Source organism: Neltuma alba, unplaced genomic scaffold (assembly GCF_004799145.2).
Source record: "Neltuma alba isolate B1F8T4 unplaced genomic scaffold, ASM479914v2 tig00010740_pilon, whole genome shotgun sequence".
Lineage (NCBI taxonomy): Eukaryota > Viridiplantae > Streptophyta > Magnoliopsida > Fabales > Fabaceae > Neltuma > Neltuma alba.
The window spans coordinates 850,430-860,645 of NW_021635567.1; the positions used below are offsets into that span (position 1 = coordinate 850,430).

General features: G+C 38.4%; 1 protein-coding gene across 1 annotated transcript; it reads left to right on the forward strand.

Annotated features, from left to right (window-relative positions):
* Window positions 1-1,600: 1,600 nt before the first annotated feature.
* Window positions 1,601-9,967, forward strand: LOC114758643 (uncharacterized). Its single transcript, XM_028947708.1, has 7 exons — window positions 1,601-1,664; window positions 4,876-4,918; window positions 6,412-6,853; window positions 7,601-8,264; window positions 8,350-8,543; window positions 8,823-9,721; window positions 9,898-9,967. The coding sequence occupies exons 1-7, from the start codon at window positions 1,601-1,603 to the stop codon at window positions 9,965-9,967; spliced, it is 2,376 nt and encodes a 791-aa protein (XP_028803541.1).
* The last annotated feature ends 249 nt before the right edge of the window (window positions 9,968-10,216 follow it).

Consider the following 10,216-nt stretch of genomic DNA (forward strand, 5'->3'; position numbering starts at 1 on the left):
TTTTTGTAAAATACTTGTCTTTTGTTTTTGAAGGGGCACTTCATGTGTTTCAACTCAGAGTGTGAATTCAGAGGAGATTAGTACAAAAGATGAGAGATTGCGAGAGAGGAGAAACAGGGTGCAAACAAGCGATATGGTCAATGGAGGCACTAGGAATTCGGAATAGACAACTAAAGAAGAAGACTTGCTAAGAAAACATGTAAAATGGATGAATGAAGATGTATGTATTGAAGAAAAAAGATGAGGGTAGGAAAATAGAGGAAATGATGGAGGATAAACCAATGGTGGATGCTAGTACTAAAAAAGGATTGGTAGATGAAGTAAAAAGGGGATTGTCTTGTCAAAAGACACAAATCTCCTATAAAGGTCATGTTTTCTCAACGGAATTTGATGAGCTCATGATATATTGGCTAAAGGAAGAAGAGAAAATAGTACCAGTGCTAATGGAAGAGGAAATAAAGTTGTCAGAGACCCTATCGAAGCTAAATATACTGGAGGAAAGACTTAGACAGCTTTGTATGTCATGGAAGGATGCCCTTGTGATCATAGTCTTGGGGAGAACAATGGGCTTGGAGAAGATGAGGGACAGGTTGAAATGACTAATCAAGGCAGATGATTTGAACTAATCGATCTCCCAAACAACTATTTTGTCTTTAGAGCAAAGGATAAAGAACTATGCAAGAAACTTCTCTTTGATGGCCCTTGGATCATTTAAGGACACTACTTGGTTGTACAAAGATAGAGTCCAAACTTTAATCCTTATTGTAATAAGGTAAGGAAAGTTGCAATCTGGGTAAGGGTACCTACTCTACTGATGTATTGTTATGCTAAAGAATGTATGATGGAGTTGGAAAACATGATTGGCAAGGTCCTAAAACTCGATATGAACACACTGGCTAGACAAGAGAATAGTAATGCTGTGGTGGAAAGAGGGAAGTATGCATGGCTTAGTGTGGAAGTGGACCTTAACAAACAACTACAATCAAGGCTCATGATAAAAAGAAAATTCTTCATGGTGGAATATGAAGGCTTGAGCATCATCTACTTTGGTTGTGGTAGATATGGCCATAAGCAAGAAGAGTGCCCTTTTCATGAGCTCACAAGACAGAAGAAGGAGCAACATGCTACAAACCAAGAAAATCTGGAGATGGAGAGTCAGTCAACGAAGATACTAGTGGATAGTTTAGGTAATGACCCCAAAGAGAAACATCCCTTGGTGAGCATACCAAGGGTCAATTCTGATGAAGTGTACGATGTCTGGATGAAAGCAAAACAAAAAGGAGGGGTAGAGAAGAAGAAATCCCAAGAAGGTCTGGGGGAAGGTAAAAACTTGGCTAAAGATCAAAATAGGAGGCAGAACACAAGGTTTGATGTTTTGCAAGAAGAAGAGATAGCTATCGCATTAGAGGATCATGTCACGCCTAAGCCAACTGGAATACTTGTGAAGGAATAGAGCAAGAAAGAGAACAAGGAAAATTTGCAAAAGAAAGGAAATGAGAAGGTCATTGATACGTAAAAGGAAAAAAGTACAAATGTTGAGAAGGGGGAATCAAGTCAATCAAATAAGCAAGAGAACAATGAAAGGGACAGCGCATAGAAGATGGAAAAGGCAGTGACTGACATGGACATAAGAAGACAAGAAGAAGTTAATGAAAACCCATTAGGTTTTTTCTAGCCCAAGCTCAAAAAACAAAGATGGATCAAGCAATAAGCAAGGTAATAGAAGCCCAAACCTAGGAGAGAAAAAAAAATAGTGGGAGTAGGAAGAGAACAATTGCAACTAGACCCAAAGTGGTATCCCTGTTAACAAAAAAAAAAAAACTACTAGTAGGACAAACAAAATTGTTTTCAGCTCTTTAGCCAACATTGGAGCCTTGGATTTTTACAAAGAAAGCAAGCATGTCAATCCTAAACAAGTGAACCATAAGGTAGGGGAAAACGTGGAAAAAAACAAAGGGAAACTCGACAGAAGAATAGAAGCTAGAAGAAAATGTTATGGCAAACCACTAGAACCCATCGCTTGGGCCATGAATGAAGCTTGGAGAAAGGCACAATGGATAGCTCGTTGCTTCTAAATGGATCCACTTTTGAAAACTCAATTTTCTAACAGTTCTATCAGCTCTCAATCTATTGACTCATGTTTCCAATAAAATCAACAAGCTAACATCTTTATCTTTCAACATATGCCGAACTTATTCAGAAAAGTTTTTGAGGCCGCCCCACAACATTGTTAACAAATAAAATTAATCATTAAAAATGTATAAAAAGTGTGCAGGCAACTAGATTACTCAATAGACAAGCTTAATTGAGATTAAAAGTATTGGGGAGAGATATACTTGGGAAAGAAACAATGTTAAAGAGAAGCTTGACTGGGCTTTCAGCAATATGGAATGGAATAATCTTCTTCCATACACAAGAGTTCATCATTTGAGTAAGTATGGGTCAGACCACCATCCCCTATTGGTTCGCATTGATCAATAAGAGAGAAGAAGTTTTAGGAATCCCTAGTTCAGATGTCAAGTAGTGTGGGTGCTGGAAGAAGGCTTCTCGAATATTATTAAAAAAAGTTGGAGTTTAGGATCCTGGAATGAAAATGTGTCAATGTTCAGTAGTGAAGCTAAGGAATGGAATGGAGCAAAGATTGGAAGTATCTGGAGAAAAAAGAATTCAATCCTTAACAAGATAGAGGGACTTGAAAGGGTAAGAAATAGAAGAGACAGTCAATACCTTGTGCAAACTAAAAGAGAACTATGGAAAGAGTATAATAAGGTAAGTGCACAAAAAGAACTAATTTGGTTTCAGAAATCTAGATGTAAGTGGCTTAAATGGGGTGATAAGAATAGCAAGTTCTTCCATGACTCTACAGTTATTAGAAGATGAAGAAATAGAGTTGAGGCGTTAAGGTATCCTAATAATAACTGGGTTTTTGAGCAGGAGGATCTTAAATTAATGGTTGGTTGTTAATTTTTACCAAAAACTCTTCAAGAGTGAGTCGATAACTACTAGGCATCTGAACACAAATCATAGCTTCCTAGTCTTATCTGAAAACAAAGAGGAACAGCCTCTCAAGAGAAGTGCCATCACAAGAAATAAAAGAAGTAATTTTTAATATAGGTGCTTTTAAAGCTCTAGAGCCAGATGGGATACAACCTTTCTTTTATTAGGAGTACTAGAATATCATCAGGGAGTCAGTGTGTCATATGGTAAGAGAAGTCTTTGAAGACCCGACAAAAGTCACAGGATTAAATAACACTAATTTAGTGCTAATTCCAAAAAGTGATCGCCCAGAGCAAATGAAAGATTTTCGGCCTATGTCTTTATGTAATGTGAGCTACAAAGTAATTACAAAAATAGTGAGCAAGAGACTGAAACTGATTATGGATAAAGTTGTGGGAAATCATCAATGCAGCTTCATAGCGGTCAGATGAAGTAGTGACAATATTATCATTACTCAAGAAGTCATACGCTCTATAAAGAACAGAAGAAGGAAGAAGGAAAGATTAATAGTGAAAGTTGATATTGAAAAGGCTTATGATCGTCTTGAATAAGCCTTCATAAGAGAGACTTTAGAATTGGTTAGGATAAATGAGAAGTTAATTACAATTATCATGGCTTGCATTTCGACCCCCTTTTTTTTTCCAGGTGTTATGGAATGGTGAGCCAACAACTAATTTCCTGCCATCTAGGGGTATTTGACAAGGAGATCCAATCTCTCCTTACATTTTCATGCCATATATGGAGAGACTAAATCACTTGATCCAAGATGCAATAGCAAAAGGTAGCTGGAGTCCTATCATGCTAAGCAGAGGGGGATCGAAGATATCGCATTTGTTTTTCGCTAATGATTTAATTCTGTTTGGAGAAGCTACCACTTTATAAATAGATGGAATGATGCAATGTATTAATAGATTTTATGAAGTCTCTGGGCAAAAAATGAGTTTGACAAAAACAAAAATTTGCTTCTCAAAAAATGTATATTACTTTCGAGTTGTTGAAATGAGCGAAAAAATAGGAGTTAGACTCACTGGAAATGTTGGGAAATATCTCGATATTCCACTATTTCATGAGAGAGCATCTTATGCTACATTTGCTCCAATTATTGAGAAATCTCACCTAAGACTATTAGGGTGAAAGAGAACAAGCCTGAATTTAGCGGGAGGAGCTATACTGATCAAAACAGTGATAGTAGCTTTACCTTCCTATCATATACAAATTATATTACTCCTAAAGAGAGTGATTAAGGATTTAGAGCAATAGGGCATAAGCTTTTTATAGGGTGAAAGTACTGAAAAGAAGAAACTTCATCTGCTATCTTAGGATAATGTGCAAGAGGATAAGAAGTAGGAGGCAAATGAGTTAAAGACTTGAGGAAACAAAATGAAGCTTTTATTATGAAGTTATGTTAGAAGATGATTAAGCAATGATATGCTTTATGGGTTCAAGTCTTGAGATCAAAGTACAAATGTGGAAGCCAAGAGATGCTTATAGTTACCAAAAAGAGTGTATCTTCCTTGACCTGGAGAAGCATTTGTCAAGTTTGGGATAAATTTAAGGAAGGACTAGGGAAGAAGATTTGTAATGGAAGAAACACTTATTTTTGGTTTGAAAAATGGTCAGAGATGAATACTTAACTAGTTAATTTGATCCTAGAGAGGGAGACACATATTGATGGCCTTGAGAGAGTTGTTGATTATGTGAACCTAAATGAAGGTTGGGATAAAGCCAAGTTGTCTGTTTGGTTTCCTAAAAATGTTCTTGATCATATTGCGAGTGCACACCCACCCTGTGAAGAGAGAGGAGAGGAAAAGATTTTTTGGAAACCATCTACTGATAGTTCTTTCTCTGTAAACTCTGCCTATCATTTTCTTTTTACAGGTTCCAATAGGATGGAAGATGGCATATGGAGGAGAATATGGAGGTATAACATACCAGAGAAAATTAAAGCTTTCTTGTGGCTTTTAGCTCATGGGAGGATACATACGGCAAAGCTGAGAGAGAGGAGAGGCATTGACTAGACAGCGTGTTGCCCCTTCGGTTGTGCACAAGAAGAGGAGGCTTTATACTTGATTTGGGATTGTAGGAACACAAAAGAGAGATGGGCATCAGTGGTGGCTGAATCAAAGTGGAGCACATTTTGTTCATTACAAGGAATGGACTAGGATAGATGGAACCTTAAACAAGAAACTGGAAAGGAGTACACAAGGAGGGTATCCTGGTCAACACTTTTTTGGATACTTGGGCTGGGATATATGGGTCTCAAGATGCAACAAGTTGTTCAAGGGAGGAGAACAAACAGAAAGCTTCACATAGAGAAGTGCCTTCTATAGAGCTACTTGGGATCAAGGGTTGATGAAGGAGTGTTGTTTCTATGGGGGAGAAATCTCAATCCATGAGACCATCAGTAGAAATGAACAAGATTCTGTGTCTCTAAAGGTAGATGGATCGGTACTTGCTAATGGTGAGAGTAGCTGTGGAGGAGTCATAAGAGATGTGAACAACAAGTGGATTCTGGGATTTAGCTATAAACTTTCTTCAGTCCCACCAAGCATAGCGGAACTTCTTGGAGTAATCCATGGACTTCGGATGTGTTAGGAGAAAGGCTTTCCCAAAATTAATCTCATTACGGATTGTATTAATGTAATTAATTTTTTAACAAGGGGTTGTGACGAAGATCACCCCTTCAGGGATGTCATAGGTGATGTTAGAATGTACTACTATAGGAACTGGTAGATTCAAACTCATCATGTTTGTAGGGAACATAATTATGCTGCGGATTATTGGCTAAGCCGCCCATAGGAAACAGGAAATTTTTTTCTTTTTTGATCAGCAACCACTTTTTATACTAGAGGTAGAGGTTGATGAAAGAAAGTATGTCATAGACATTTAGCTTTTATGTTTTTGTAATCCTTTTCTGAAGTAGTAACGGTGTATTACTAGACCACTAAAGACCCAGAGGTGATGGAGCGAAGCGCACTATCAGTACCTATACAAACAAAGAGCAGCTTTAGACATGCTGAGAAAAGGACAAGAGAATTTTCCAAGCTTGAAACGAGGAATGAAGGAAAAGTTTTGATGATTACTATGGGTGAAGGAAATGATGGGGGACACGACGTGGCTATGGAGAGAGACGATGATATTTGTAATCATCAATTGGCACCTCATTCTTAGGAATTACCAGAGCAGGCCGTCCCATCCTCCTATCCAGAGGACCCAGGAGAAATGGGGGTGGAGGAAGTGGATTGAGTTGATAGTTTTGGGCCGAGTGACTCAAGCCCACAACCCAATTTACCAAGTGTCAACAGTGTGGAGACAAGTATTCCTGAAACCCAATTACACAATGGGTTTTAAATGGGTTCTATTAAAACCGTTATTCATGTTTTTTATGGATAAGATATTTTATTGGAATACTAGAGGCTCATGTGGTAATGGGCTTGCTAGAAATTTGAAGACTCTCTTTAAAGGATATAAACCCAATTTGATTGTCCTCTCTGAGACCAAGTGTTCAAATGCCTCAAGATTCTTCTTCCTCCACACGTTGGGTTTCGACACTGTGAAGATGATACCTAGCGAAGGGAGATCTGGAGGGATGGTGGCCGCTTGGAATAGTAGCATTGTCAATGTTTTAGTTCTAGAAGAGGATCGACAATATTTCCATCTTCAATGTCAATTTCCCAACATTCCTACTTTCCTATTTACAGCAATTTACGTGATCCCACATTCGAATTACAGGCAACTTCTATGGGCGAAACTCTACCATTTTTCGCAAGGGATGGCACTACGTTGGATAGTCTGTGGGGACTTTAATGATATTCTCTTTCCCACAGAGAGAATAGGTGGAGTGAGATGTAACGAGGTAAGGATGAAGAGGTTTCATGATAATATGATCGATTGCGGCCTTAACAACTTGGGCTCCATAGGACCAAAATTCACTTAGAAGGGACCGTGTTTGCCGGGTCATGCTCGTTTGTATGAAAGACTCGATAGAGCTTTAGGGAATTCTATGGTACTAGCAGCATTGCCAAATTGCTATTTAAAGGTGCTGCCCAGAACCAATTTCTCAGATCATAATCCTATTTGCTTTTCCTTGGGCTTTTCGAATCCCGTATCTACTTCAAAACGCCCATTCAGATTCGAAGCTATGTGGTTGAATCATGATAATTTTAAGCCTTTTCTTCAAGATAAATGGTGTACTGAGGGGAGTTTTGATAATAATCTGGCTAACTTTAAAGCTGTGGTATGCCACTGGAATAAGGATGTCTTTGGCTCTGTGGAAAAGAGGAAAAGTATTATCCTAGCTAGATTGAGTGGAAGTTAGAATTCAACTTCCTACCCTCATTCCTCTTTTCTGTGTCAATTGGAATGGAAATTGCAAAAAGAGCTCGAGGAAGTGTTGCATCTTGAAGAAATCAAATGGTTTCAAAAATCACGTGCTGATTGGATTTCCAAAGGTGATAGAAATACACGTTACTATCACTTGAAGACTAATATGAGAAGAAGAAGAAATAGAGTCTTATCTCTTCAGGATGATGCAGGTAATTGGGTTGAAAGTGATGATGAGTTACAGAGATTAGTTAATATGTATTTCAAGAATTTATTTCAGTGTAACAGTCTAGATCTCGCTGAACTCGAGACAAAATCGAATTTTCCCGTGTTGGATCAGTCCAGACTCTGTGGGATAGGCGGCTTACCCAGCAGTGATGAAATTCGATCTTTCCTCTTTAACATGGGGCCATATAAAGCCCCTGGCTATGACGGCTTCTCCCCCATTTTCTTCCAAGCTAATTGGGATGTAGTAGGTCTTTCTCTATGCAATTTTGTAAGAGGTGTCTTTGACGGATCTGTCTCTGTTGTTGATGCTAATAGAACTCTGATTTCTCTAATTCCTAAGAGAGAATCTCCACAAAGAGTTGAACATTTCAGGCCTATTTCATTATGCTCTGTGCATTATAAATGTGTCACAAAAATCATTACTCAAAGACTCAAGAATCTTATGGATGATTGGATCTCTCCTTACCAATCTAGCTTCATCTCTAGGAGGCACATACAAGATAATATCATGGTTGGACAGGAGATTATGCATGTAATGAAGAGAGCTAAAGGCAGAAAAGGTTTGATGGCTATTAAGATTGATCTTGAGAAGGCTTATGACCGTCTTGAGTGGAGCTTCATCAGGCAAACTCTTCTAGACACAGGAATAGAGAGTAATTTCAGTAATCTCATCATGAATTGCATCTCTTCTACTACTTACAATGTACTTTGGAATGGTTCTCAATCTGAGTTTTTTCCCCCCCAAAAGAGGTCTCCGACAGGGAGACCCAATCTCACCATTCTTGTTTGTTCTGTGTATAGATAGGTTGTCTCACATCATTAGCGATGCTGTCAATGATAATGCTTGGAGGCCGATTCATGTGACTAGACATGGTCCTTCAATTTCTCACCTTATGTTCGCTGACGACCTTCTTTTGTTTGGGGAGGCTTCTGAAAGTCAGGCAAACTATATGATGGATTGTCTTGAGAGATTTTGTAAAGCTTCAGGGGAAAAAGTAAGTAAAGACAAGTCTTCGATTTTTTTCTCACTAAGGGTGACTGGAACTTTGAAGGGGAAAATCAAAGATATTACTGGTATGAAAATCTCCACTGAAATTGGAAAATACTTGGGGTTTCCTTTGTCTAGAAAGAGGAAATCCACCGAAACTTTTCATTATATAGTGGAAAGAGTAAGATCCAAATTGGCAGCTTGGAAAATCAATTGTCTCTCTGTTGCAGGCAGGATAACACTAGCTAAATCAGTGTTGAATACAGTTCCTTTATATCCCATGTAGGTAGCCAAAATCCCTGCCTTGGTTTGCCATGAGGTTGAAAGATTACAGCGAAACTTCATTTGGGGGGAAGATCAGCACAAGAATGGATTCCATCCTATTGGATGGGAAAGATTAATTCTCCCAAAAGATTTTGGTGGTTTGGGTTTTAGAAGGCTAACTTCAGTTAACAGGGCTTTGGGATCGAAAATTGCTTGGAATATGATAATTGGCTCTAAGTCGCTATGGGCTGATGTTTTCCAAAGGAAATACATGACTAGAAGTGAAGAAAATCTTTTCAATACTCAACAGGGGGATTCTAGACTTTGGAAATTCATTTGTCAACAGAGTGATGTTATTGAGCAAGGAACTAGATGGCAGTTGCGAAATGGGCTGAACATCAACTTCTTTAATGATTATTGGTTGTACCATGATAGAAAGATTATAGATTTTTGCTATAAAGATATATCTCTGCAAGAAAATATGACTATGGTTGCTGATTGGATTTGTAATGGTTCTTGGAACTTAAATAGGATGGCTACTATGGTTAGCAGTGAAGTAATTAAGCGTCTAATTACTACCCCTCCTCCAGTGGTAGGAATGGGAAACGATGTCATGACTTGGGGGGCTACTAACCATGGAAACTTTACTGTGAGAAGTGCTTACTTCTTGATTGAGAAACCTCCCCACAACCTTTATAGCCCGGTTTATAAGTACATTTGGAAATGGAAAGGTGCAGAAAGGATACGCGTTTTCCTATGGATAGCTTACAGTGAAAAGCTACCAACCAATATGTGGAGAAGTAAATGGTCAAACTGCTCGGGTTTGTGTTCTGGATGTCATGATGATGTCGAGGACGTGTTGCATGTTTTACGTGACTGCTACTATGCTAGGAACTTATGGTTACAACTTGTGGATAGCAGGTATTACACTCATTTTTTCTCATCTTCCCTGCGTGACTGGTTTGCTTTTAATTTGACAAAGAATTTGGGGAGAAATTTAAACTGCTCATGGAATTTGGTGTGGGGTGTAACTGTTTGGAAATTGTGGTCTTGGAGGAATAATCTGCAATTCAATGATAAATTCATCATGTTTGTAGGGAACATAATTATGCTGCGGATTTATTGGCTAAGCCGCCCATAGGAAACAGGAAAATTTTTCTTTTTTGATCAGCAACCACTTTTTATACTAGAGGTAGAGGTTGATGAAAGAAAGTATGTCATAGACGTTTAGCTTTTATGTTTTTGTAATCCTTCTGAAGTAGTTGTATTACTAAAAAAAAAGGGCATTTCGGTGGAAAATAATGGGCCTACATCATATAGTTATTATTTTCCGGACCTGTATGGGCTCCATGTGGTTGTAAAAACGACGGGACAGCCCAGCCCAAGAGGAACAGCTTAAACTAGTTTTCGCTCCGC

Excerpts from the sequence above, each read along its gene's own strand:
- LOC114758643 (XM_028947708.1), top strand. The coding sequence starts at position 1,601 with ATGGAAAAGGCAGTGACTGACATGGACATAAGAAGACAAGAAGAAGTT. Across the intron at positions 8,265-8,349 it reads TTACAATGTACTTTGGAATG|ATAGGTTGTCTCACATCATT; the intron begins GTTCTCAATCTG and ends TTCTGTGTATAG. Across the intron at positions 9,722-9,897 it reads TTACAACTTGTGGATAGCAG|GGAACATAATTATGCTGCGG; the intron begins GTATTACACTCA and ends TCATGTTTGTAG.